The sequence below is a fragment of the Eschrichtius robustus genome, chromosome 3, assembly GCF_028021215.1.
Source record: "Eschrichtius robustus isolate mEscRob2 chromosome 3, mEscRob2.pri, whole genome shotgun sequence".
Lineage (NCBI taxonomy): Eukaryota > Metazoa > Chordata > Mammalia > Artiodactyla > Eschrichtiidae > Eschrichtius > Eschrichtius robustus.
This window is the reverse complement of record NC_090826.1, coordinates 113,880,634-113,908,017: the sequence shown is the minus strand read 5'-3', so window position 1 is coordinate 113,908,017 and position 27,384 is coordinate 113,880,634. Positions and strand designations below refer to the sequence as shown.

Below are 27,384 nucleotides of genomic sequence, written 5' to 3'. Positions count from 1 at the left end.
GGCTTCAGTAGTTGTGGCACGTGGGCTCAGTAGTTGTGGCTCACGGGCTCTAGAGCGCAGGCTCAGTAGTTGTGGCACACGGGCTTAGTTGCTCCGCGGCATGTGGGATCTTCCCGGACCAGGGCTCGAACCCGTGTCCCCTGCATTGGCAGGCAGATTCTTAACCACTGTGCCACCAGGGAAGTCCCTGGTGCCTTTCTGTACAATTTTATTGGGACATTGGAGATTACATGCTGAAATGGCAGTTTGCAAAGGTTTCTTTGAGGTGGCCCAGTTGAAGCAAGAAACCAGCAGTTGGAGCACAAACTCCAGAGATGGTTTTGGTAGATGTGAAGTTCATTGAACTGAGCTGCTGCCTTCACAAGGGTGATAGGTGAAAACAATATACAGATGATCCTGAACAATATGTGGTTTTAGGGCGTTGACCCCTACGCAAGAAAAAATCTGCACTTGATTTTACAGTCCGCCGTCTGTATCTGCAGTTCCGCATCCACGATTCAGTGAACTGGGGACCATGTAGTACTGAGTACATATTTAGTGAAAGAAATCTGCATATAAATGCAGTTCAAACCTATGTTCAAGGGTCAACTATTTTGAAGGCTACAGTGCTCCCTGGGGGTGGTTTGCAGTTTTCGGCTGGGTCCTCTGAATCAGGGAGAAACTTCCTCAAAGGAGAGCTGAGGGTGAACCTTGAAACCAGCCTCTGAGTCTTCGACCCCATCCCTCCGCAAGGGCTGACACCTCAAGAGTGTCTGGGGAGTGGAGAAGCTTGGTGAACCCCTTGTGGTTGAACCAACATTTACCAAATGCATTTGCTCTGGATTCTGCCCAGCACCAGGCACTGAGAGGCAGCGAAGCACAGTGAGAAGAGGTTTTGGAGAATTCAAATTCAGGGTTTGGATTCCTCTGCCCAGCTTAAGGCAGAGCCACCCTCAGCCCCTGGGAGAGTCTGGAACCCTGGAGCTGTGGGGCAGCCTGGTCTGAGGGGGGCGCTCTGCACCACCCTGGCTGCATCCTGGCTAGGGCCCTGGCCTCTTCCGGCCAGTCTGCTCTCAGTGGGGTGGGGTCAAGCTGGAGGGGCTGGCTGTGTGCTGGAGCCCGAGTGAGCTGCCTGCTAATGGGGCTGGGCCACCCCGCACTGCTCCCTGGAGGCTGGACAAGGCTGGGATTGTTCTCTGGCTCCCTTTTGTCTCCCACTCCCCGCCCAGGCCTGGCCCGCCTGCCCGCCACTCTCTTCTCCCTCCCATTGGCCCGGCTGGCAAGAGGCAGGGACTCCACCCGTGGAGCCCGGGGCCTGCCGACCCACCAGCTTAGGAGCGCCCATCAAACTCTGGGTAAGGAAGCTCACCTGGGGCCAAGACGCCCATTCTGGGGAACTAGAGGCCACTTGCCTGCTCCGGCCGGCCCCTCCCCCTTTTCCATGGCTACAGCACAAACTACTTCAGAGACCTCTGAACCCCAGTGCTGAGGGAAGGGACCCTGAGGGGAGCTAGACGCCAGCATCGTCCTGGTCCACCCCTCCCCCAGGCAGCTGGGCCGCACTCGGGATAGTTTAGAATACCCCCATCCCACTTCCGGGAGGGGTCATCTATCTTAGTTTCTTTTTTTTTTTTGGCTGCGCCCCAAGGCTTGTGGTAGTGGGATCTTAGCTCCCTGACCCGGGATCAAACCCAGGCCCTCGGCAGTGAAAGCACAGAGTCCTAACCACTGGACCGCCAGGGAATTCCCGGGGTCATCTATCAAATCTCAGCCAGGGTGCAGGGACTAGGGACCAGGTCGGCCTTGTGCCCAGCGGGGTCCCCAGCCCCCAGCTCAAGGGCAGAGGGCCCCCCAAATGTTGAAAGACAGGAACAGAGGCTTTGGGTTCGGGCTGGCGGTGTGAGGGCCCAGAGTGTGTGCGGAGCAAACATGCACACAGAGAGTAGGCAAAGCGATGACAGGAAGAGGCGTGGGGCGGGGCTGGAAAGTTTTGGCCTGGAGAGGTGGGAGGAGTGTCCTGTTCTCCCTCCTCCCGGGGCAGTTCCACCCGCCCCGGTGGCCCAGGCCATCCACTTGTGCCAAGGAATGTGCCTGGGAGAGGCGGCCTGAGAGGCGGGAGGGGCAGCAAAGCTGCGGCCACCCGGAAGCAGCGCACAGGTCTGAGGCTGAGGGGCCGGGGCTCAGGAGGGGCAGGGACCCCAAATGCCCCCCGGGGCACAAGTGTAGTCTTCAGAGAAGAGCCAGGCATCCCCCTAATTCCTTGTCCCACCGGTAGGCATCTGGCCTCTCCAAGAATTCTCCCTGAGCACCCTAAGTTTTCTGTGCTCAGCCCAGGCACTGTGAGCCAAGGGGCTTTCTGGTGCTGGCAATGGCGGTGGTGGTGTGTGCTTAGGCTCTCTCTGTGCTGTCCTCCGTAAGTCAGGGTTCTTCTGAGACAAAAATTGGGGGTTGGGGACCTGGCTCCAGGGTCCACGGTTACTGAGGCAGCCTTCTGGCTGAGGAGGACCCTCCACTCCTTGCTGAGTTGAGGCTGACCAGCCCCTCTCAGTGGGGGAACTAAATAGCCCCCAGGCTAGGCTGGGGAGGGGTTGGGGTTATGACCACTGGGGAAGCTGGGCCAGCCTCCCCTGGCCTGAAGGAAGCAGCTTGGTGGCCAGCTGCCACCCGCATGCATGCCCGTGTACACAGCCTACCCTGGGACTCAGTGACCAGGTCCAGCCTGGACCTGGGCGAAAAGGGACCTGTGGATGGGGGCAGATACCTAATTCCCCCTGCCCTTTGTCTCTAGGTCAACGTGGAGGTGCCGGGCCACCATGCTCAGTCTCAAGCTGCCCCAACTCCTTCGCGTCCACCAGGTCCCCAGGGTGAGGGATTCACCAACTCCTACTTCTCAGGGGACTGGCTGGGGCAGTTTCTTCTCTTTTTGCAAGTGCAGAAGTCCCTGCTCTAGGCTAACTCTTATCCCTGCCATTTCAGTGTGGGACTCTTCTGTTCTCTAAGGAACAGGCTTGTGACCGGCTCCCTAGAGCCCAGAACACGCCTTTATCCAGAGTCGCCTTCCTCAGAGCACCCTGTGTCCATCCCATCTTGTCCCCTTACTCTGCCTCTTCTGTTTCTCACCTGCTCTCTGGGTACTGGAACCTGTGGTGAGATGGGGTTGGATTTAGTTTGACTTTGGGGCCTTTGTGATCTCCAGCCCATTCCCTTCAACCCTGCTTCCAGAGAAAGGGTGGGATACAGTGGAGTCCCTTGGAGAGAAAGGGTGGGACACAGTGACTCCTCTCCTCTCCCTGCCCCCCACAACCCCAGGTGTTCTGGGAAGATGGTATCATGTCTGGCTACCGCCGCCCCACCAGCTCGGCCTTGGACTGTGTCCTCAGCTCCTTCCAGATGACCAACGAGACCGTCAACATCTGGACTCACTTCCTGCCCACCTGGTGAGGGAGGCTCTGTCCCACGTTTGGGCCTCGAGCTCAAGGGGGTACTCAGGCGGACCGGGACCGTCCGGGCCCGCGGGCTGCACTGGTAGTCGCTGGGGGTCCGGCGGCCTGAGCACGTGCCCGCCGCAGGTACTTCCTGTGGCGCCTCCTGGCGCTGGCGGGAGGCCAGGGCTTCCGGTCGGAGCCCTACCACTGGCCGCTGCTCGTCTTCCTGCTGCCCGCCTGCCTCTACCCGTTTGCGTCGTGCTGCGCGCACACCTTCAGCTCCATGTCACCCCGCGCGCGTCACATCTGCTACTTCCTGGACTACGGCGCGCTCAGCCTCTACAGCCTGGGTGAGCCCCGCAGCGGAGGCCGGAGCGGTGGGCAGGGGGGGCGGGGGCGTTCCGGGGCGGGGCGGGGGTGTGGCGCGGGGTCTCTGGGGCGGGGCCTCAGCTCCCGCCCCGCCCCCCGCCAGGCTGCGCCTTCCCCTATGCCGCCTACTCCATGCCGGCCTCCTGGCTGCACAGCCGCCTGCACCAGCTATTTGTGCCCGCCGCCGCACTCAATTCTTTCCTGTGCACCGGCCTCTCCTGCTACTCCCGGTGGGTTCTCGGCCAGTGGTGAAGGGGAAGGCGGAGGGACAGGACAGGGCACCCACAAACACTTGGACACCCAGGACCGCTGGGTTGTGCCTGCATTTCACTGCTCTTGAACAACATTGGTAACAATGGGACCGTTTATTGAGGACTGACTGTGCCCAGACCCTGTGCACCAGCACCATCCCTGCGCTGTCTCTAACTCTCACAGCCACGTAAGAGGCAGGTGTCTATCCATCCCCGTCTAACAGCTGTTGTCACTTACAGAGGAGTCATGTGGCCTAAGGGCTTTCACAGCCACTAAGCTACACTGACATTCCATCTTGGCCAAAGGTCCCCTGCCCTCCTCTGACCCCCACCCCAGCGTAAGGATGGTGACCAGCCTTTCACTCCCGCCTCCCAGGTTCCCCGAGCTAGAAAGCCCTGCACTCAGTAAGATCCTCCGCACGGCCGCCTTCACTTATCCCTTTCTGTTCGACAACCTCCCGCTCTTCTATCGGGTAAGGCTCCTGCTTTCCTGTCCTGACCCTCACAGTGCCCACTCCCAGCCCTGCCCCCTCGATCCCTGACTCAGCCCTGCCGCCCACCCTCCTAGCCCAGCACCCAGTCCAGCTGTGCCCTCCCCCTCCTTATCCTCACCAGATCCCAGACACATGATGTCCACCCCCAAAGCCCCTCCCCGTCAACCCTGCTTTTCCTTTGCCAGCTCGGACTGTGCTGGGGCAGGGGCCACAGCTGTGGGCAGGAGGCACTGAGCACCAGCCACGGCTACCACCTCTTCTGCGCGTTGCTCACTGGCTTCCTCTTTGCCTCCCACCTGCCTGAGCGGCTGGCACCAGGACGCTTTGATTACATCGGTGAGAGCAGACCTGGCCTGGCCCAGGACGGGATGGGGAGACGGCTCCCCAGAGCACAGAGTGAACTGAGTAAAGGAGAGTATTGCTGGCAGGGCCCTCAGGGTCCAGGCCCAGCCCCAGTCCTCAGATAACAACAAAACCAGCAGCCTGTAGGCCAGGGGCTCTGTGCACAGCAGCTCACTCACTCTTGCCAATAACTCTGGGAATTGGGTTTCTTATTCCCAGTTTTAGGGGGGTAGCAGGCCCAGAGGATGTGGTGCTCACCATGGGTCACAGGATGAGTTGGAGCAGCCCTGGGGATGGGGTATGTGCCCTCAACCGCCCATCCTCCCCACAGGCCACAGCCACCAGCTGTTCCACATCTGTGCAGTGATGGGCACGCACTTCCAGCTGGAGGCGGTGCTGGCTGATATGGGATCTCGCCGAGCCTGGCTGGCCATGCAGGAACCGCCGCTGGGCCTGGCGGGCACAGTGGCCACACTGGGCTTGGCGGTGGCCGGGAACCTGCTCATCATCGCTGCTTTCACAGCTTCCCTATTTCGGGCTCCCAGCGCGTACCCCCTGCTGCAGGGTGGCCCGCTGGAGGGGAATGCAAAGGCCAAACTACAGTGAGGCCCCAGCTCTGAGCCTGCCTTGGAGGGAAGCAGAGCCCAGGCCCCCCCACCCCCCGCCCCGTACTGGGGAGGAGCCCAGACCCAGGCCTGATCAGATGGGGGCACTTCTGAGCCTGGAACCAAGAGGAGTGGCTGAGGAGAGAGTGCGGAGATCAGAAGGCAGAGGAGCGGAGAGGGGCTGGGGGGCTGGTAGAGAGCAGGAGGGTCAGGGAGGGTGCTCTTGATGGGGCTGGGGGAAGTGCTGAGGGTCTGAGAGGGGAGGTGCGTGTGTCCAGGCTGGAGCTGCCCCACCCGCCATCGAAGGCTGGGATGGGGAGGTGTTGGGCCCTTTCATCTGGTCCCATCTCTGGTGCTCCTGGAGTTTCTGCTCAGCCCAGGCAAGAACTAACATGACTAACCCAGGCCCATCCTGAATGCTTATTAACCAGGCCGGGAGGCCCGCTACTGCCCCCACCCCCAAACCAGGCAGTACCGTCTACCGGAAGCTCTTTGCCTACGGTGACGAGGCTGTCTGTCCTGGTCACAGCCGTGTACTCCAGGCGTTCAGGCCTTTGGGATCTGGTCTATTTGGGTGTGTCACGGATGGGGCAGTGGGTTGAGGTGGGGGAAGGTGCTGGGCTAGAGAGGAGAACCCTATTTAGACTTCAGGAAGCCACCTTCAATGCTTCTGGACTGAGGCAGGGATAAATAAATAACTCAACAACAGATTTTGGGAAGCACTTTCTGGGACTGAAAAAGGTAAAACCTCCTCTCCACTCCCCATCCTCCCAATACCTCCTCCTCACACTCCATAGATGGACAAAGAATCACAGCCCCACCAGTTCCTCTTCTGGAGTTTATTCTGGAGCAGCTGGGATGACGCTCCCAGCTGCTGGGATCTCACACGTGCCGGGTAGGGAGGTCAGGGCGAGGGGAGGGGGAGGGGTCCTGGAGAGGAGCCAGAGCTGGGGGCTGCCAGCCAGGCCGGCAGGGCTGAGAGCTCTAGGCTGTGCCGTAGAAGCGCCGATAGGCCTCCTGGAAGCCAATGTGGTCAGCCAGCTCGTCACAGGCGGGGTTGAGCTCACACACCTCCCTCCTGGGCTCCAGCGGATCTGGGTAGGGGGCTGGGGCCCTGAGAGCCCAACACACTGGCATCAGCCTCCATGCAAAATGCCCGCCCCTCCTCCCACTGCACTTGGGGCTCCAGAGTCCTCCCACAGCGGTCGCTCCTCCCAGCCCATCCTGGAGATGCAGGGCCCTGGCCCAGCACCTCCTTTTCTCTCACCCCAGCCCATGATCCAGGTAGCGCCTGAGTCTCTTCACCACCTCGCTGCCCTCCTGCTTGGACACAAAGGCTGTGGAGCAGAGGGCCAGGGGTCAGGTGACTCCGAGTTTGGGTGGACAAGGTGGGGAGTAGGCTGGCCTTCCTGAGAGCCAGATGGGAGGGGGCAGGAGGGGAGAATGGGACTGAGGGGACCAGGGTGAGACAGGGGTGCTGGGAGTGGGCAGCACCACTGAGTGATACAGGGCACAGCTTCCCATCAGGCCCTGCCTCATACCTGCACCTTTGCCAGTCTCCTCATCTCTGGGCTTTGCATCTGCAAAAAAAAGGAGCCCAGTTCACCCCTGCTCATCCCTAGGGCTCTCCCTCTCCTCACCTCTCCCCTCCTCTCTGGCAGCTTGCTCTTCCCTCCTCTCCCTCCACAAGGACAGCAGTGGGGGCAAATGGACTGAGCCCACAGAAACGTGGTTAGACTGCCAATAGGGACTGCCAGTGGAAGGGGTGAGGAGAGGTGAGGCCATGGTGCTTTCCCCTCGCAGCTCCCGCGGGCTGGGGCAGGGGTAGGGGCACTCACCTGCCCGGCCAGCGAGGCAGAGTGTGGCCAGGGCCAGTAGGGCGAGGAACATGAGGGGTCTCATGGTGTGTCTGTCAGCGGCTGCGCTAGGGCTGCTGCTCAGGACTCAACTGGTCTGCCCCTCCCAGCTTCCAGCGCTGTTTTATACTCTCTGGGCTGTGCCCCAGAGGCAAGGGTGCGGGCGGGTCTTGGGGGAATCTACCAGGGCTATTTGGGGGTCATCCGCCTAGGCCAAACCCCAAAGGATGTTGTGGTTGGAGCTGCGGCTGCCTGGGCAGGCCCCTGGGAGTGATGGAGGAAGGTGGGCCTCAGTCCAAGACTGCCAGCCTCCAGACAAGGTCCCCAGCCCCTCCTCAAGGGGGTCGCCCCAGGTCCCCCAGCCCCTACTCACTCTCCCTCGGAGCCCCAGCCTCAGTTTGAGCACCAGCGGGGCAGACCGGGATGGGTAGGAGGGGGAGCCTAGAGAGGAAGGGGGGCCCAGAGGTCCAAAATAGATTTGCACAGAGCTGGGCTACAGCCTCTCACAGGCTGATTTCCACCATCAGCCCTGTGGGCAGGAGCCAAACTCAGGGAGGGAGGGCCAATGCCCTCATTCACCCCGAGGGCTCCTGCCCCAGAGAGACCTCAACAGCAGGCCTGGCATGGGGGCGGCTGGACTCTGCTCAGGCCCTGAGCCTCGGGACGGGGGAAGGGGTTGGGGCAGCATAGGGCCAAGAGCCAAAAGCCAACACAGGTGTGGCCAGGCGTGAGGTAAGGACAGCCCTTCTGTCTGCTACTGGCCAGGTGGGCAATGAGGTGGGAACCCCCTTCCCCATGCCCCTTGCACCTCTGAGCTCCTGACCGCCCCCACCCCGATCCCTTTCCTGCCCTCACAGCCTCCCCATTGCCAACAACCTTGGGGACCTGTCCTCCGAGGGGCAGAACATTCAGCCTGAGAAGCCCCACCCCACACCTGAAAGCCACTTCTGCCTCAGCTCAGCCTGGAGAAGAGGGAGGGTGTCCTCACCCACCACCCACTCACCAGCTGGAGACCTGCCAGACGAAGCGCTGCTGCCTCCACCCCACAGCCGGTGGCTGGATGTTTGGGTGTGTCCAGGAGGAGAGAGGAGCCACTAGGCTCAATTTGGGGGGGTGGGGTTGATGATCAGGGACCACCCTGCCATCTTCCCGAGTGTCCCCGCTGCTCCTAGACAGACCCAACCAGGCCTCTCTCTACAGAGTTAGGGTGAAGCCCTCGCCAGGGAAGAAAGCTCTGCCCCCACCCATACCCACCCCCTTCACCCTCCAGTCTGGAGGAAACACCCACCCTGCCTTTGGCTAAGTCACTCCTGATGCCCTGTGGCCCTGGCTGGGGAAGAGGGGGTTGTGAGAAGCCAGAGGACAAAGTCCCAGCCTTTGGAGGGCCCACTTGCTCCATGCTCGAGCACTCACCAGGCACAAACAAACACCTAGGGAGGCCCACCATAGAGCCTCTCAGAATCAACCCAAGGCAAAGAGAAGGGCAGGCGCAGCTGGACAGAGTGACACCCCCCCAGCAGCTTGTCCTGGCCTCAGGGAACCCAAGGCTCCTGGTTTCTGTGACAAGGGGCTTCACTGCCCTTCCACACATGATGGTCAGATACACCGCCCACCAACCCACCCCAGCCTGGAGGCTCTCGGAGCCCTGCAACTGGGGCCTCGATTGGAGCCAGGACTCCGGAGTCCAGGGTGGGATCTTGGCCCAGGAGAGTCCTGGGAGAGGGAGCATCCTCACAGATTACAGTGTAGCGGAGGAAGTTTATTTGCGGATGTGGGGAGAACATGGCAAGGGCCCTTGGGCTGGCCAGCGAGGGGGCAATCAGTGGAAACTGAATACCGATTCCCCAAGCCAGGTCCTAGGGAGGGCTCAGGAATAGGCGATACGTGTGATGGGGGTAGGGTGGGGGGTTGGCCTGAACCTAAAGGAGAGGAAGCATGGTGCCTAATTCCCAGGGCAGGAGCTGGCCAAGAATCCTAAAGTTAGAAGAAAACAGGGAGGAATCTGAAGGTAGTGTGTGTTTTTGACCCCAAGGGAGCCCCAGAGGCACAACGGCAGTGGAGACAGCTGAGGCCTCCTTCTCCGGCAAATTCCATCACTGCTTAGTTAGGGACTGTTCTCGGAGGCAGCTCACTCAGGCCCAGCATCCTGGACCACAGGCCCTTGACCTTGACTGCCCTCTGCTCCTGGGCCGGGCCCTCTCCTCCTCACTCAGGCTCCCTCAGCACGGCCACCAGCTCCTTCTGTTCTCTGTGTAGAGCCTGACATCAATAAGAGAGAACAGACAGGCTGGGAGATGAGAAAATCCAAACCCTTTCCCTCCACTGTCCTTGACTCCAGGCCTGGGTTTCCCCCAGGATGATAAGGGGTCTGTAACTCGTATCACAGGCCCAGCAGGGCATATTAGGAAATCCGCCCCACTCAGCAGTTGTTTATGGCAGGCTGGGTGCCATGGCCACCTAGGCTGGGCCCCCCAGAGCAGAGCCGATTTTCAAAAAGGGCCCCTTAAGTGTCCCCCAATCCTCTGACCTCACCGGAGATTTCTAGCAGAGAAACTTTCTTAAGTGGACTTTCAGCTGGGCTACAGACATGGGAATTGTAGTGAAAAAGGGCTCTTTGAGCCCACACAGGGCTCAGCACTGAACACTCAATCCAGCTGACCCACTTCAAACAATGGTTAGCATCTGTAGCTGTAATGGGAGAGGTGGGGCTATAAGAGCAGGGGGCTTCCTTCTTCCTCTTAAAATAGAAGCACTGAATGTCAGAGCTGGCAGGGCGCTGGGGATCACTATTTGGCCAATTTGGAAGCCAAAGCCTAGACAGGGGAGTGACCCTTGGCCTCATGGTGATGAAGCGCCAATGGCAGAGCAGCCGGAGGACTCAGCAAGGCAGCCCCGAGAGTACCCGAGACACAACTCTCAACTGTGCAACCTGTCCCAGGAGACGGCGCTAGGCTGAGGCCTCGCTTATACCACCTGGGTGTCTGCTGTGTAGAGCCTGGGCCACTGCACTACACTACACTAGACTACACACCCCCAGGGCCAGTGTGTTACAGGAGGAGGCTGAGGGGGTGAAGATAAGAGGAAGCAGCGCAAGGCACCAGCCTTCCTCCTGCTGCCGCCTCCCTGAGGCTTGGGGCCTTGCTGAGGCTGGGGCAGGGCCTTCAGATTGCCCCTGACTGGTCTTGGGAAGGAGACCAGGGGACCTGAGAGCCATGGATCTGGGGACTTATTCCCCTCGGGAATAGGAGGGTCTGCTCCAGGAAGGGAGCTGCCGAGTGGCCACAGGTAAACATAAGTTGGACATCTAAATGATGAAGAGAACCCAATAATGGGCCACCGTTCAAGCCCCACTAGAAACCCTCTTTTGGAACTACATTTTGAGCCGGCGAGAAAATCCATCTCATCACTCTGTAGCCACATGTGCTATCTGCATCACCCAGCCTGATTACTCTCTTCTCCCTTATTCACCAACTTGGCCCCAAGTGACTGTGGGCCACTTTCAGAAATTAAGTTCACCCTCAAAGGACACATATTTGTTGCATGGAGGATGTTTTAGGTATGTTGACGGCTCTCGAAGTCATTCTAATGTACACATTTTAAAGGTACTGGGCAGTGGTCACGTGGAGTAGAACCACCATGGCTACAGAGGATTAACCCTGACCCTGACATGGAGGAGCCATCCCTGGGCAAGCCACTTGCCCTCTCTGGGCCCGTTTTCTCCTTGGCTGCAGCAGGGGAGCACGTGCCTGAGGGCAGGGCCGGGACACTCACCTGCCAGGCCTGCTGCCGGGCCTGGCCCTGCAGCTGCAGCTCCTCCACCTGCCTGCGCCCGGCCAGGACGGCATCTGCCAGCTGCCTGTTCTCGGCCTCCTGTTTCTGCACACGGCGCTGCAGGGCGTCCCGCTGCTGCAGAAAGTAGGGCACCACAGCGCTGCGCAGGTCTTTCTCTGGGATCCCACTAGGGCGCCTGCAGGGCCGCAGGGGGCACAGGGGTTGGGACAGGGAGTCGTCGTGTGGGGTAAGGCTTCTCCTTCCAAACCCAGTCAGTGGCATTCCCACCTTCAGCCTCAAGCTGGGCTGGCTTTCGAGGCCTCTCCTGTGGTCCCTCTCACTCCCAAGACCCAACCGCATGGCTCCTGCTCCTGAGGGGAACGCTAACCCCTTGTCCCTTAGCTTCAGCTCCCAGGAACCCATCTCTCCTCTTCTCACCAACCCGCACCTTAGCCCTCCTCCTCATCCACAGACACTCCCTCCAGCTGTAAACCTCCAGGGCTAGAGATGACTTTCCTCGGTCCTTGTGACCATGTGCCTTGCTGGTGCATCCACACCATGGGACTGTGAGCTGGAGAGATGGGGGGAAGGTGGTGGCCTGAGAGCAGGCCCAGACCCCAAGAGGCCCTGGCTGGCTAATGTGAGAAGATAAAGGAAAGATAGGTCTGAGGAGGCAAGAGTTTAGGGGGTTCTGAGTGCCCAGAGTGAGGAGATAGGTCAGTTCTGATGGGCAGTGGGGTAGAAGCCACTGTGGGTTCTTTAAAAATTCTTTCTCAGTTATAAAAGTTAATTCTCTTAAGTTATGAATGTCACAAAGCATTAGCAAACTGAAAAGCACAAAAACGGTTTTTACTCCTCCTGACCTAGGATTCTACTCAGGCAGGGAATGGAGGCAAGAGGCAGGAGCTCAGGCCACTCGCCATCTTGGTGGCCTCAACTCTCCACTCCTGTCCCCAGGGCCTCCTTCTCCACCCTGCCCAGAACAACCTGGCAGCAGGGCTGCCCACTGGAATGACAGCTCCGGGAGAGAAGGTCTTTCGTGTCTTAGTCACTGCTGAATCTCTGGCATCTAGAACAGTATTAGGCGTATAGTAAGTGCTTCTAAGTATTTGCTGAATGAACAAATGAATAAAAACCAGATGCCTGGGACAGACTAATCGACCTAAGACTCCAAACCTCGCTATTATGCCTCATCCCACTCCCTCTACCCTCTCTCTTGCAGGCCAGATGGGTCCTGAAATGAGCTCCCCGGGAAGATTTCTCTCATCCCAGTCACCTCAACCCCCCGGACAACATGCGCTTGCCCCCAGCTCTCCTCCCCCAGAGGGGCTATGCATTTGTCTCTCTGTTCTGGGTCACTGTTTGGTGTTAGTCCTCTCCACCTGTCCCTGTCACAAGGTCCTCTCAGGGGCTGAGAGCCCAGAGTCTCATGCATATGGGTCCATCAGAAAAGCTCCTTCAAGATGCTGAAATGCTGCCTCTTTCCCCGCGAGCCCTCCAGTGGCCGGGGGAGCAGGCATCACCCTTCTCACCAAGCCGGCTCCTTGCAGTCCTTGCTTTCTTCCACAATCGCATCCAGCGCATTCAGGACAGCTTCCAGGTTTCCCTCCGCTTTGATTTCAGAGATTTCCTCCTGAAGAGAAAAGAGGAAAGAGCTATAGTAATACCAGACAATTCCATATGCTGAACTACTAATGGCACTTAGTAAAATTTTAGCTAATTTAAGTTCTGTCTTTATACAAACATTCCAACTTTTCTACATGTGACTTTTATAATTAAGAAAATAAAGTAAAAATAGAATACATTTAAAAAGAGCCTGCAGCAAGCCTCTCCTCCTGCACATCATCTCTGAAGGCTGCATCCCTGTGGCTGTCCCCACAGCTGAGCACCCTTTGCGGACAGTACACACATTCAGATGCTTAACGAAGCCCATCCTGGAGTGTGACAGCATGGAAGTTAAACTCCCGAGAGGGATCACAGTTACTTAAAGACAGGAATGGAATCCTGTCCTTTTCTGTATCCCCTCCGGTATGCAGTTCCAATGAATTCAACAATTTGCTAAGTGCCTCCTCTGTGCCAGGCTTTGCACCAGGTGCTGGAGGAACACAGAGGAGTAGACCCAGGCGTGCCCTCGCTGAGCTCACAAGGTCAGGTGGGACAACAACTATAAACTCCATTACAACACAGGGCAAAGAGAGAAGGGGCATTCAAGACACCCCTGTCATTTGGAGGGAACAGAGGACAGTTTTGGGGACTGAGGGTAGAGAGGGGCTGAGGGCAGGGTCCCTGCCTTCAGGGGGCTGACGATCTGGAGGCAGGACCCGCGCCAACAGTACCTGCTGGGCTTCTTGCCACTCACCTGGATAGATGTCTGCAACTGAGTTACAAACTTGCCATAGATGCGCTGTGTCATCTCAGGCTGCAACTGGTAGAAGCACTTGTAACAGTCAGTGAATCTCTGGTAGCTGGGGGGAAGGAGAGAAGGCAAAGGTTGGGGGGTTCAGAGTCATTGGCTCTTGCCTGGGCAGCCCTGCCCCTCATCACAGGACTCTGAGCCTTGTCTTCTTCATGGCGCTGGTTAAAGGCAGTGGATGCAAAGTGTCTCATCTGCAGCTCCAGTCTCTGAGGATGGCTCAGCCCCACCAGTCTCCCCACTTCCTCTCAGCAGAGCCCCAGTTGAGTTCAGGTGTCTCCCTCTGAAGGGTGGGTCACAATTAGGCCAGCCATGGTTCTTAAACTTGACCTTACCAAGCACCAAATCACCAGGAGAGCTTGTTAAAACTCAGATCGCTGGGCCCCACCCCCTCAGTTTTGAACAAGCTCCAAGGTGATGCTGGTGCTGCTGGTCTGGGCACTCCACTTTGAGAATCTCTGGTCATTCTAGTCCCCTTGCAGGGCTGCGTTAGGACAGGACATGTGGTCTCTGGGAGAGGTTTCCCTACTCCTAAAAAGAGCCACACAGGAAGGAACTGATGTCTGTAGGGAATGACTGTATCCAGGTGATGCCTCTAGCTCCCGGCAACCATGGAGGGCCTGGTCTGAGAGCAGAGTTTCTACCCTAAGGAGGCAGAGCAGAAAGAGGGAAAGAACTCGGGTCTCTGAGAACATCGTCAAGCTGCTGAAAACGCCCACCTGGAGCAACCCTACCTTGGGGCTTCTTGTTAGTGAGCTAATGGATTTCTCTTATTGTTCACGCCATTTAAAATCAGGTCTCTGTCACTTGGCAGCAGATACACCCCTTGTAGCTGGAAAGGTCAAAGGGTACCCAGTACACTCCCAACAGCTTGTTCTTCTTGGAAAAAGAAACTCAAATAAGGTAAATGGCTGTCTCCTCTCCCTCCTCGTTTTTGTGCGTGTCTCTCAGCCTGCTCTCTCAGGCCCTTCCCCTCCACAAGTGTTCACTGAGCACCTGCTATGTGCTGGGTGCTCCGGGTCAGTGAGACTGGCACAGCCCTCCTAGAGCTTCCAGTAGAGGAAGAGATGGCAGCAAACACAGAAACTCACATGTGAATGTGGAGAAGATTACTTGTGGAGAGTGCCTGGAAGGAAAAGGACCGGGGTCATGGGGCTGAGAGGGTGTACCATGGGGATCACCTCTAAGTGTGGAGGTGGTCGGTGAAGCCCTCTCTGATGAAGCAACGTTCAAGGGACCTGCAAAAAGTGTCTGAGAAGGAGTCCTGGAACACAAAAAACCCACCCTGATGCTTCGCTATGGGCCCAGATACCCCTCAGCCATGTGGGCCAGGCTGCTGGGCTCTGGACAAACAGGGGGTTAGGCACCTGGAACTCCATGCATAGCCCCCACCACACCCAGGGAGTCACTACTGGGTCCTCCCTCTCTCATGGCTCTTTGGGCCTCCTGGCCCAATTCCTACCCCCAAAACAAAAACAATGTCTTCTGAAACAGGTGCAGTGTGAGAGCAGTGGTGTGCTGAGGCCAGCTCACAGTGGCTTGCAAGAGATAACTGTTAAATTTCCAGGAAATCTGTGAGCCAGTTGTTAAACACAGCCATTACTGAAAATTAAATTATACAAAGTTACAATAAATTATATTAAAAACAAAGGTACCAGGACTTCCCTGGTGGGGCAGTGGTTAAGAATCCGCCTGCCAATGCAGGGGACATGGGTTCGAGCCCTGGTCCGGGAAGATCCCACATGCCGCGGAGCAACTAAGCCCATGCGCCACAACTACTGAGCCTGCGCTCTAGAGCCTGCGAGCCACAACTACTGAGCCCACGTGCCACAGCTACTGAAGCCCGCGCACCTAGAGCCTGTGCTCCGCAACAAGAGAAGCCACCGCAATGAGAAGCCCACGCACTGCAACAAAGAGTAGCCCCCGCTCGCCGCAACTAGAGAAAGCCCGCACGCAGCAACGAAGACCCAATGCAGCCAAAAATAAATAAATAAAATAAATAAATTTATTTTTAAAAAAAAGATAATAACTGCTCAAAACATATGACTTCCTAATCATTCTACACATTTTACTCTGCTCTGGAAGCTGTTTCCACCTATGGTCTCGATCTGTGGAAACAGGTGTGCTGCCGCCCATCTCTTCTCTACTGTGTGTAGTGATGCTACGCTGGTAAGCTTAGGAGTATTTACACCTCAGAAACTGGCAAACACTGCAAGCCAGAGCTTTATTTCAGGAGAGCTGGCTGTACGCACCTACCAGCACACCTCTGGGTAAGGGTGACAGTCTCCCATCCTTCTGAGGGTACACATTCGATATCAGTACCCCTTGGAGGCTAAACCTAGGTACCAAAAGGACAATACAAAGATGACAGGCATCATTTCAACCCGCAGCAGAGCCCCAGACATCTTGTTTTGCCGCTGGCCCCACGAGCCACGCAGTCTGTGGCTGCATGGAGGATGTGGAGGGATACATGACGCCTGACAAAGCACAGCTGCAATTGAAACCGGGTAATTGTGGCTTGAAATGGGTTTGGCTCAAACACGGGAGATCCTGTTCCTCCTCCCAGCCCACTCGCCAGGCGCATCTGAGCTGGGTGCATCTCCACCCAGTTCAGGCAGCTGGCAGCAGACAGGGCCCAGGGCAGGGGTGAGGATAATTCTGCCCACTGGTGCTGCCTGTCAACCCTTCTGGTGTCCCCTTTGGGGTCTGAGACTTCAGTGAAAGTGAAGGACCCAGAAACATGCACACTGTTACAAACACACAAGATGGGAAACATATGCTCCAAGGACATGGAGGGAGAACAGCCAGGTTGGAGGCCAGGAGGAAAGTGATTTCTTTTCTTTTTTTATTGGAGTATAATTGCTTTACAATGTTGTGTTAGTTTCTGCTGTACAGTGAAGTGAATCAGCTATATGTATACATTTATCCTCTCCCTCTTGGACCTCCCTCGCCCCCATCCCACCCATCTAGGTCATCACAGAGCACTGAGTTGAGCTCCCTGTGCTATACAGCGGGTTCCCACTAGCTGTCTATTTTACACATGGTAGTGTATTTATGTCAAACCTAATCTCCCAATTCATCCTACCCTCCCCTTCCCCCACTGTGTCCACACGTCCGTTCTGTACGTCTGCGTTTCTATTCCTGCCCTGCAAATATATTCACCTGTACCATTTTTCTAGATTCCACATATATGCATTAATATACGATATTAGTTTTTCTCTTTCTGACTTACTTCACTCTATATGACAGACTCTACGTCCATCCACATCTCTACAAATGACCCAATTTCATTTCTTTTTACGGCTGAGTAATATTCCACTGTATATATTTACCATATCTTCTTTATCCATTCATCTATCGATGGACATTTAGGTTTCTTTTCTTTTCTTCTAGTTTCATTGAGACATAATTGACATACAGCACCCTGTAAGTTTAAGGTATACAGCATAATGATTTGACTTACATATATTGTTAAATGATTACCACAATAAGTTTAGTTAATATCCATCATCTTAAATAGAAACAAAAAAAAAGAAAGAAAAGAAAAAAAAAGGATTTTCCTTGTTATGAGAATTCGTAGGATCTGCTTTCTGAACAGCTTTCACATATACCATACAGCAGTGTTAACTGTAGTCATCAAGTTGTACGTTACATCCCTAGTACTTATTTATCTTATAACTGGAAGTTTGTATCTTTTGATCACCTTCATGCAATTCCCTCTCTCCCCAGCCCCCAGGGATTCCTTTCTTGAGAGACAATGCAGACTTGGGAATGCTGTGAATGCCCTTGTGAATTTCCCGAAAACATACATTCACAGAGAAACAGGAAAAGTGATGCATTTTAGAAAACATTCATTGCCACCCCATCCAAATGTCAACTTTTATCTTCTCATGTAAACTATATTATCTTTGCGGATAGAGATGCCATCTGCAATGGCGCTGGGATTTCCAGGGTACCCAGAACAGTATTAGATACATAGCACACTCAAGACATGCTGTAGACCAGGCGACTGGGGCTGAGCTGAGACCTGGGCTGCGTGGCCTCAGGCTTGGTCCATTCCCAGCCACCTCCCCTACCCTGGACCCCAGGGTACCAGGGCCTGGGCTACCTGGACAGAGCAGTCCTCTTCACAGAGCATCCCCAATGGCCTCTCTGCCAAGCCCCCCTTTGCCCTCTGCTGGAACGGTCTCTTGGCCTCGGCCTTCCAAGGGTACACAAGGGGCCATCCAGCTTTGTGCTGGGTAAGTGTACGGCTCTAAAGACTGCCTGTCCTTTTGCCTAGGTTCAAATCCTACCTCTACCCCTCATCAGCTGAGTGATCCTGGACAACTTCTTTACCTTTATAAGCATCAGTTTCCTCCTTTGTCAAATGGAGATAATAACTATCCATAAGTCACAAAATTACTGTGAGGATTAAATGAGGTTACGTATATAAATACTTAGTACAGTGCAGAGCACACCTGGAAATGCTCCATGTTAGCTACAATTATTATTACCATTCTCAAAGGAACGGTCCTCACCACCCCCTGAGAAGTGTAGAACACAGTCAGTAACTTGGCTTCCCAGGGTTGAGAAGTCTGCAGAAGGCAGGGGCTTAGTAAATGCATCTTGGTTGCAACTGCATGTGCAGGAAGAACCCATTGGCCCCCACTACAAAGAAAAGGCTACACTGGTCCCACAAAAAGGGCCACATTTGTCATCAATGAAAGTAACTTTTAAAAGCTGCATTTACTGTTTCAAAACAGAGATGACTACATTAACTGATTTTAACCTATTTTTTTCTCTTAAATACTTCTTGTGCAATATCTGAGATACCATCACTGTTTCTGAACTCACTGATAAAGCATGTCTTTTACTGCACGAAAAACTCATTGTAAACTGAGTTATCACACAAGTTTAACTTAAAGTACTTAAGGCCAGAATCAAACTCTGGTGGCTAGTCAATCTGTCAGTTTATATACGCAGATAAATTGTGTAGGAATGGAAAGACAGAGTGCTAAGGAAGCCCTGGCTTGCCTTCCTTCTCCATGGTAATCGGCTTGCTGCCTGACTGAACGCCTGTTCCACAGACTGTCCGCCAGAGGGCGGGTGAGAACTGGCATTTCCGACCAGTAAAGGAGTGGAGGCCAAAGACAGACCAAGACGGATAGAAGCTGGGGATAGAAGCTGGGGAGCGCAGTGACAGATATTCATGCTCTCCACCCTCCAACCACCACCTGTACAGCTGCCCTGTTTCATTAAGAAATGTTTCTCGGACTTCCCTGGTGGAGCAGGGGTTAAGAATCCTCCTGCCAATGCAGGGGACACGGGTTCGAGCCCTGGTCGGGGAAGATCCCATATGCTGCGGAGCAACTAAGCCTGTGCGCCACAACTACTGAGCCTGCGCTCTAGAGCCTGCGAGCCACAACTACTGAAGCCCGCACACCCTAGAGTTTGTGCTCTGCAACAAGAGAAGCCACTGCAATGAGAAGCCCACGCACCGCAAGGAAGAGTAGCCCTCGCTCGCTGCAACTAGAGAGAGCCCATGCACAGCAACAAAGACCTAACACAGCCAAAAGTAAATAAATAAATAAATAAATTTATTTAAAAAAAAGAAAGCAGAGAAAAGGGAAGGGAAGGGAGGGGAGGGGAGGGGAGGGGAGGGGAGGGGTTTCTCTGTTTGGTCTTTCCCCCTTCCCCCTTTCTCGGCCCCAGGACTGAGAAAGCAAGAGGGGGAAAAGAAAACAGAAGTGTTCCTTGGCTTCCCTGGTGGCGCGGTGGTTGAGAATCTGCCTGCTAACGCAGGGGACACGGGTTCGAGCCCTGGTCTGGGGGGATCCCACATGCCGCGGAGCAACTAGGCCCATGAGCCACAACTACTGAGCCTGCGCATCTGGAGCCTGTGCTCCGCAACAAGAGAGGCCGTGATAGTGAGAGGCCCGCGCACCGCGATGAAGAGTGGCCCCCACTTGCCGCGACTAAAGAAAGCCCTCGCACAGAAACGAAGACCCAACACAGCCAATAAATAATAAATAAATAAATAAATAAATAAATAAATAAAATTAAAAAAAAAAAAAAGTGTTCCTTGATGAAAATAAGAGGTCAGTCAGCCACATGTAAATCAATTAAGTTAGAACATTCCCTCACACCATACACAAAAATAAACTCAAAATGGCTTAAAGACTTAAAATATAAGACCTGACACCGTAAAACTCCTAGAAGAAAACATAGACAAAACATTCTCTGACGTAAATTGTACCAATGTTTTCTTAGGCCAGCCTCCCAAGGCAATAAAAATCAAAGCAAAAATAAACAAATGGGACCTAATCAAACTTACAAGCTTTTGCACAGCAAAGGAAACCATAAACCAAATGAAAAGACAACCTACGAACTGGGAGAAAATATTTGCAAGTGATGCAACCAACAAAGGCTCCCTGGAGGAAGCAACGTCTGAGACCTATGAGAGCAGCAGGAGTTGGTCAGAGGACAGAAGGCCCTGGCAGCGCAGCTGAAGAGTGCACAGGCATGCCTGTGTATGAAGATGTAATAACAGGAAATGTGTACTGAGCACTGACTAGAACCAGGCACTGTTCTAAGCACTCTACGTGGAGTAACTCACTTAGTCCTCACGATAACTCTATGAAGTAGGGTCTATTATCACCATGCCCATTTTTCAGATGCGAATGCTGAGGCAGAGGGAAGCTTGTCCAAGGTCACAGAGTTGGGACATGGTGGAACCGTCTGCTCTGGATCAGGTGCCTTGGCCTCCAAGACACACAGTCTGCAGGCTGGTAGGCCAGACACATAGAGTCTAGACCGTATCATGATGGGAAGAGCTAGAAAAGGGTTTTAAGCAGGGGTGGGACAAGATCATATCTGTATGTTAGAAGCTCCCTCCGGCTGCTGTGTGAGGGTAGACTCAGGAGGCACAGCTGAGGTAACTGCCAACTTGAGCAAGGCAGACGCAGTGGGGATAGAGCGAGGTAGATGGTCTGGAAACACACAAAGAAGAGAGGATCAGCATGATGGGGCTGAAGCCGCACACCACAGTCTGGTGAGTCATACCAACACTTCAGAAACTAATCACTGCCAGTAGCACGCATCATCTGCACATTCAAAGAGGGTGAGATATTTCTGAAACACTTATTTAATCGGAACATTTTATATATCAAACCACTCTTTTTCCTGTGAAAAACTGTTTCCTATGAACACCAACAGTCTCTGCCACTAGTTTAAAACTCTACCAGTTCATGTACAAATGCAATCAGCTCTCCTTCCTTGGTCATTGTCAGACATAGGCTTTAAGTCAGTTACACAAATCACACTCTGCAGCACATCTCAGGCTGTAAGACTGGACCAGGACAGGCACTGGACCAGTCTGGCATCTAAGAACTTAGGAACTGTCAATCACCTCTCACTCCCTTCAGCCCTCCCGGCACTGACAACACATGTGGCACAGCTGCCAGGTGCCATGGGTACCCCAAACAGTGCTAACTTCAACCGGGACCCCACCAACACCAACTCTACCCAACTGCCTCTCTTGGCAGGTCCTGATTTATAACAAAACATAGAAAGCCTCATCTGCTTGCTTTAAGAGAAGAGCTGTTTCTCAGAAGGTCCAGGAGGCTGTAAGCACAGAAAAGAATCCTTCATTTTCAGAGGACAAGGGAGAGGTCACAAGTGGTAAGTTCCAACATGGCCACGTTTCTATGTTCTGAAGCCTGAGAAAGGACAGATTCAGGCGTCTTTGCGTCAGCCGATCCAATGAAAGGAAGACACCCTAACTGAAGACAGGGTTGTGGGTCTGTGAGATCTGATAGCCCAGCGAGGCCAATAATCTTCCAGTCACTCTGGAGTGCATCATATAATTTGCCCCCCTCGTTAAGCTAACATGAATGTGAAAAATATGCTGAGTTGTAGGGAAAACCAACCTGCAGTTTAAAATATCCGTTTGGATAAATGACATGTGAATAAACTAGCTTTTACTATGTAAAGATTCCTGTCCTCGGTATAAATACTTGGTCTTTGGGATTGAGGACTTCTAATGACTTGGGAGAGGGTCAAGTATTTGGATACATTTTAAAAGTCTGTATTCATACATGACATTTTACTGAGCCCTTTCTATGTGGAAACCAGCCATAAGTTCCTACCTAACCAAACGAGGGGAAGGCCGTTCTAGCGAGGAGAAGCAGTAAGTGGAAAGAGCAGGTGGTAAGGGTGGGGGGACAGTGCAGCACTCAATGCAGAAGAGCTTATGTGCGTGTGTGTTTGCGCCTGCACACAAGTGTGCATATGCTGCATACCCACGGCCCTGACCATGGCTAGAGAGACAGGAGGGGCCAAGGAGTTTATGGCCTTTTACACTAAGCTAAGGAGCTGACATTTGATTCTGGAAGCAACCCTGAGCCAATTAAGCAGGAGAAAGACATGCTCAAATCTGAGCTGTAGACTGGAGGGGGCAGGACTGAAGCTGGAGGGCCATTTTGGAAGCTGGTGCAACAATCCTATGAGAGATAGTGAGGGTCTGAACTAAAGCATTTGCACAAGGATGAAGAGGACACTGAGGAGACAGGCTGGAACCAACAGGGCTTGGTGGCTGACTGGAAGTAAGGGGTCAATGAGGACTCCCAAATCTCTGGCCTAGAGAATGAGTAGATGGTGGTATCTTCAACCAAGTTTGGGACCACAGAGGGAGGAGAAATCCTGTTTTGCTGAACTTAATGGTTCTGAGGGACACCAAGTGGAGATTTCTAGCAGTAGACTGTTAGAGATAGAGGTCTGATGCTCAGGAGGAAGATGTGGCTTGGGAACCCTCATTTATTCCAAAGCTATTTATTGAATGTCTACGATGTGCCAGGCACCATAATAAGCAATGAGTAGAGAGTGGTGAACAAGACAGATAAGATCCTGTCCTCAAGGACCTTACATTTTATGTGGGGAAGATCGACCACAAACAAACAGGCAGACAGTAGAACTATATACTGTGGTAAGTGCTATGAAGGAATAAAATATGGTGCCATGATAAAGAATAACCAGGGGAGAAAGGTGGCTTTAGAGAAGGTCAGGGAAGAGATGGAGGAAAACCATTTCTGGCAGAGCAAACAACAAGTGCAAATGCCCTGAGGTGGGAAAGCTCTTGACATTCTAGGAAATGAGGAGGTTAGTATGACCAAGTATAGTTAGAGAGGGGAACAAGAAGTAGGCAGGGGCTAGAACATGTGGGGCCTTGGAAGCCATGGTAAGGAGCAATGAACAGTCACAAAGGACTTTCAGCAGCTGCAAGATATCAAATGCTATGTGATCATGAACATGTGTAGGTGAAGTAAGGAAAGGGCAATATTCACACATTTAAGGGACAAGTGGAGAAAGTAGAGCCCAAGAAGGAGCAACTAGTGAGGTAAAGGGACAGAGAATGGTGTTGCAAGCCAAGAGAGAAATATCAAGGAGAGAGAAGTGGTTAACAGTCAAATGCTGCAAGGAAAGCAAGTAGGTTAAAGATGAAAAAATATCCAAAATATTTAGCAACAGAGTTATTAGTGACCTTGAAAGGAAGGTTTTAGGGGAATGGTGGCAAATTGCCCTAAGCTGAGGAAAAAACTGGAGATGGAGAACTAGAACCTGGGAATGCAGAGACCCAAAGCCACAACCTGGGATGTAAAGGGAAGGAAATTGATGGGGAGGTCGCTAGGAGGATGCAAGATTGGGCATCTCTCAGCCAAATTTGTAAATGTATAAACTCCTGTCTGGTGGTCTCAATTCTCTCTATGAAGCAGGTGTTGGGGTCATTTTCACTGAGAGGGTACAGGGAGCAGAGCAGGGGAAGGGCCTGAGGGACATGATGAAGATTTTAAATAGCTACTGTGGAGAAGGGCAAGAGAACTGGCTGGAGACATGAGGATCATGGGCTCACTGAGGGCCCACATGAATCCCAAGAACATGACTTTGTGGAGGCACCATTTTCCACCACGGGTGAGACTCTACAGTGCTGCTCGGAGGCTGAGTGTAGGGGCAGAGGAGTGCAGACAGGATACTGAAGTTCGGTTTGACAGTCGGTGGGCTGGAAGGATGAGGGAGCAAAAGAGCTGTGAAACAGAAGTGTGGCTGCCTTGCATCTCCAACTGAACCTATCCAAACAGACGTCTTGATTTCCAACCCCAGACCCATTTCTCTCCCCCAGCTCTCAGCGGGGAGTGTTTCTTCCCCATCTCAGTAGATGGTAAAACCCTCCACTAAACCACCATCGTGAAGAGTCAGCATCCTCTTGGAGTTCCCCTTTTCCTCATCTTCCCCTCCAATCCATTCTTTTTTTTTTTTTAACCTTTTTTAAAAAAATGTATTTATTTATATTTATTTTTGGCTGTGTTGGGTCTTCGTTGCGCATGGGCTTTCTTTAGTTGTGGCGAGTGGGGGCTACTTTTCCTTGCGGTGCGCAGGCTTCTCATTGCGGTGGCTTCTCTTGTTGCGGAGCATGGGCTCCAGGGCGCGTGGGCTCAGTAGTTGTGGCTCGTGGTCTCTAGAGCACAGGCTCAGCAGCTGTGGCACACAGGCTTAGTTGCTCCGCGGCATGTGGGATCGTGCCAGACCAGGGCTTGAACCCATGTCCCCTCCACTGGCAGGCGGATTCTTAACCAGTGCGCCACCAGGGAAGTCCCCGTAGTATTTTATTAGATAGTTATTATATTTACGTAACCACATTCTTCAAATATTGGACATTTTTGGTGGTTTTCAACTATTTTCCACTGAACATGGAGCTATGATGAATATTTTTTGTATGTAAACTTTTTTGAACTTTTTTGAAATAATTATAGATTTGTACGAAGCTGCAAAGAAATGTATCCTCCCCGATGTTATTAACATCTTACACAACTACAGAACAATATCAAAACCAAGAAGCTAAAAAAAAAAAAACAAAACCCAAGAAGCTGACATTGGTACAATCCACAGAACTCATTCAGATTTCAACAGTTACACATACATTTGTTTGTGTGTGTTCATCTTCTTTTCTTTTCTTTTTTTTTTAAATTTATTTTTGGCTGCGTTGGGTCTTCGTTGCTGCGCCCAGGCTTTCTCTAGTTGTAGCGAGCAGGGGCTACTCTTCGTTGCGGTGCGTGGGCTTCTCATTGTGGTGGCTTCTCTTGTTGCGGAGCACAGGCTCTAGGCACACGGACTTCAGTAGTTGTGGATCGCGGGCTCTAGAGCGCAGGCTCAGTAGTTGTGGTGCATGGGCTTAGTTGCTCTGTGGCATGTGGGATCTTCCCGGACCAGGGACCAAACCTGTGTCCCCTGCATTGGCAGGTGGATTCTTATCCACTGCGCCACCAGGGAAGCCCCTGTGTATCTTTATCACATGTGTAACCACCACCTCAGTCAAGATACTAGATGCTTTTTAAATATATTTGTCGGACTTCCCTGGTGGTCCAGTGGTTAAGAATCCGCCTGCCAGTGCGGGGGGCACAGGTTTGATCCCTGGTCCAGGAAGATCCCACACGCTGTGGAGCAACTAGGCCCATGCACAACTACTGAGCCTCTGCTCTAGAGCCTGCATGCCACAACTACTGAAGCCCGCGTGCCCTAGAGCCTGTGCTCCGCAACGAGAAGCCACCCCAATGAGAAGCCCGTGCACCACAACGAAGAGTAGCCCCTGCTCGCCACAATTAGAGAAAGCCCGCACGCAGCAACGAAGACCCAACACAGCCAAAAATAAATAAGTAAATAAATAAATTTAAATAAATAAATAAATTTGTCATGATGTGGGCTGGGGTCTCAAAAAAATCAGAGTCTAGAAGCCTAGAAAGACCTTAAAAGAATCCTACCAACAATCGATCATCTGCACAGCAGTCAGAGTACCTTTTAAAGATCAGTCACTGTATTCAGAGCATTTCAAATAAACAGATTTTTAAGCCAGTGGAGAGCCATCTCCCACACACGCAAAAAAAAAAAAAAAAGATCAGTCACGACTTAAAAAACATCAATGGCTTTCCATTTCTCTTAGAATAATAAACTCCCTTGCGTCTAGTAAAAATAATAACCTCTCTATATAATGCAACAAAGATAGACTATGGGGAAAAATAGATATAAACAATTGTGATGGGAGATTTTTAAAAAATGAATGGCTCAATCAAGAAGATTTTTTAAATGAGCATATAAAAAAATATATATATATATATATATTTTGGCCACGCCTCGTGGCATGCGGGATCTTAGTTCCCGGACCAGGGATCAAACCCGTGCCCCCTGCAGTGGAAGCATGGAGTCCTAACCACTGGACTGCCAGGGAATTCCTAAAATATTTTAATAATAAAATTTAAAAGCTCAAACTAATAAATAAGTATAGAATTCTACACCCAAGAAACAGAAACTGCACTCTTTTCAAGCGTACGTGGAACACTGACAAAAACTGCCCATAGACTTAGCCATATAGAGCCAGTGTCAAAAATTCCCAAACAATAAGCATCACACAAACTGTGTTATTTCACCATAATGCTATAAAATTAGAAATTGCAACAAAAGGAAAACTTTTTAAAAATTACATGTCTGGAAACCTAATGACATACTACTAAATAATCATTGGGTTAAAGAGGAAATGGTAAGGAAAATTACAAAGTACATAAAATTAAATGACGATGCCCATATGTAAAAAAGTGAAATTGGACCTCTTTCTCATATCATACAAAAACTAACTCAAAATGGATCAAAGACCTAAATGTAAGAGCTAAAACTATATAGAAGGGGCTTCCCTGGTGGCGCAGTGGTTGAGAGTCTGCCTGCCAATGCAGGGGACGCGGGTTCGCGCCCTGGTCTGGGAGGATCCCATATGCCGCGGAGCAGCTGGGCCCGTGAGTCACAACTGCTGAGCCTGCGCGTCTGGAGCCTGTGCCCCGCAACAAGAGGGGCCGCGACGGTGAGGGGTCCCCGCACCGCTATGAAGAGTGGCCCCGCTTGCCGCAACTGGAGAAAGCCCTCGCACAGAAACGAAGACCCAACACAGCCAAAAATAAATAAATAAATAAAATGCTGGCTTAACTCCTAGAGAGTTTCATTATAAAAAAAAAAAAAAAAAAAGAACTCTCTCCATAAAAAGTCAGACAAAAAAACCCAGAAAAACTGATCATGAATTCTAGGAGTTCTGGGGCTGAACAACCTACTCATTTAAAACCAAAAAAAAAAAAAAAAAAACAAAAAACTATATAGAAAATATAGGTGTAAATCTTCGTGACCTCGCATTACACAATGTTTTCTTAAATATGACACTAAAAGCCCAAGCAACCAAAGAAAAAACTCTTCTCAAATTTTAACCTAAATAAATAAAATTAATAAATAAGTAATCTAAATTGGACTTCTCAAAATTAGAATTCTTACAAGTTAACAATAAAACGACAAATAACCCAATTAGAAAATGAGCAATGAGGGACTTTCCTGGTGGCGCAGTGGTTAAGACTCCACACTCCCAATGCAGGGGGCCTGGGTTCGATCCCTGGTCGGGGAACTAGATCCCACATGCACGCCGCAACTAAGAGTTCGCATGCCACAACTAAGGAGCCCGTCTGTCGCAACCAAGGAGCTGGCAAGCTGCAACTAAGGAGCCTGCCTGCCACAACTAAGCAGCCCACGTGCCACAACTAAGAAGCCAGTGAGCCACAACTAAGGAGCCCTCGAGTCACAACTAAGGAGCCCACCTGCTGCAAGAGCTGGCACAAATAAATAAAAATAAATAAATATATATATTTTTTTAAATGAGCAATGAATTTGAATAGACATTTCTCCAAAGACGATATACAAATGGTCAATAAGCACATGAAATATGCTCAGCATCACTAATCATTAGGAAAAGGCAAATCCAAGATGCTATGAGATACCAATTTACACCCACTAGGATGACTATTGGCCGTAATTAAAAAGA

General features: G+C 52.4%; 3 protein-coding genes across 10 annotated transcripts in view; 1 reads left to right on the top strand and 2 right to left on the bottom strand.

The window, feature by feature from the left end:
* Positions 1–1,257: 1,257 nt before the first annotated feature.
* Positions 1,258–5,636, top strand: PAQR6 (progestin and adipoQ receptor family member 6). 3 transcript variants are annotated; one of them, XM_068538249.1, is made up of 8 exons: positions 1,258–1,334; positions 2,768–2,843; positions 3,289–3,416; positions 3,549–3,754; positions 3,877–4,003; positions 4,401–4,497; positions 4,704–4,854; positions 5,192–5,636. In XM_068538249.1, the coding sequence occupies exons 2-8, from the start codon at positions 2,793–2,795 to the stop codon at positions 5,464–5,466; spliced, it is 1,035 nt and encodes a 344-aa protein (XP_068394350.1). In that variant the 5' UTR covers positions 1,258–1,334; positions 2,768–2,792; the 3' UTR covers positions 5,467–5,636. The 3 variants fall into 3 exon arrangements, with proteins under 3 accessions (XP_068394350.1, XP_068394351.1, XP_068394352.1); XM_068538251.1 differs by lacking the exon at positions 1,258–1,334 and adding an exon at positions 2,048–2,136; XM_068538250.1 differs by lacking the exons at positions 3,549–3,754; positions 3,877–4,003.
* A 659-nt stretch (positions 5,637–6,295) lies between these two features.
* On the bottom strand, positions 6,296–8,551 carry BGLAP (bone gamma-carboxyglutamate protein). The gene is made up of 4 exons (XM_068541018.1): positions 7,304–8,551; positions 7,007–7,045; positions 6,733–6,802; positions 6,296–6,579 (listed from the first exon to the last, which is right to left on the bottom strand). Exons 1-4 carry the CDS (start codon positions 7,365–7,367, stop codon positions 6,450–6,452), a joined length of 303 nt encoding a protein of 100 aa, XP_068397119.1. The 5' UTR covers positions 7,368–8,551; the 3' UTR covers positions 6,296–6,449.
* A 508-nt stretch (positions 8,552–9,059) lies between these two features.
* Positions 9,060–27,384, bottom strand: part of LOC137762727 (solute carrier family 25 member 44) — a 44,726-nt gene continuing 26,401 nt past the window's right edge. For 3 of the 6 annotated variants that reach the window (XM_068541012.1, XM_068541011.1, XM_068541016.1), the window contains 4 exons: positions 13,452–13,557; positions 12,625–12,725; positions 11,093–11,288; positions 9,060–9,580 (listed from right to left, as the gene is read on the bottom strand). In XM_068541012.1, the coding sequence (XP_068397113.1) occupies positions 9,527–9,580; positions 11,093–11,288; positions 12,625–12,725; positions 13,452–13,557 (457 nt within the window). In that variant the 3' untranslated portion in view covers positions 9,060–9,526. The other 3 variants (XM_068541013.1, XM_068541017.1, XM_068541014.1) reach the window with 3 other exon arrangements.

Excerpts from the sequence above, each read along its gene's own strand:
- PAQR6 (XM_068538249.1), top strand. The coding sequence starts at position 2,793 with ATGCTCAGTCTCAAGCTGCCCCAACTCCTTCGCGTCCACCAGGTCCCC. Across the intron at positions 3,755-3,876 it reads GCTCAGCCTCTACAGCCTGG|GCTGCGCCTTCCCCTATGCC; the intron begins GTGAGCCCCGCA and ends GCCCCCCGCCAG. Across the intron at positions 4,004-4,400 it reads GGCCTCTCCTGCTACTCCCG|GTTCCCCGAGCTAGAAAGCC; the intron begins GTGGGTTCTCGG and ends CCCGCCTCCCAG.
- BGLAP (XM_068541018.1), bottom strand. The coding sequence starts at position 7,367 with ATGAGACCCCTCATGTTCCTCGCCCTACTGGCCCTGGCCACACTCTGC. Across the intron at positions 7,046-7,303 it reads CTGCCTCGCTGGCCGGGCAG|ATGCAAAGCCCAGAGATGAG; the intron begins GTGAGTGCCCCT and ends TTTTTTTTGCAG. Across the intron at positions 6,580-6,732 it reads TACCTGGATCATGGGCTGGG|GGCCCCAGCCCCCTACCCAG; the intron begins GTGAGAGAAAAG and ends TTGGGCTCTCAG.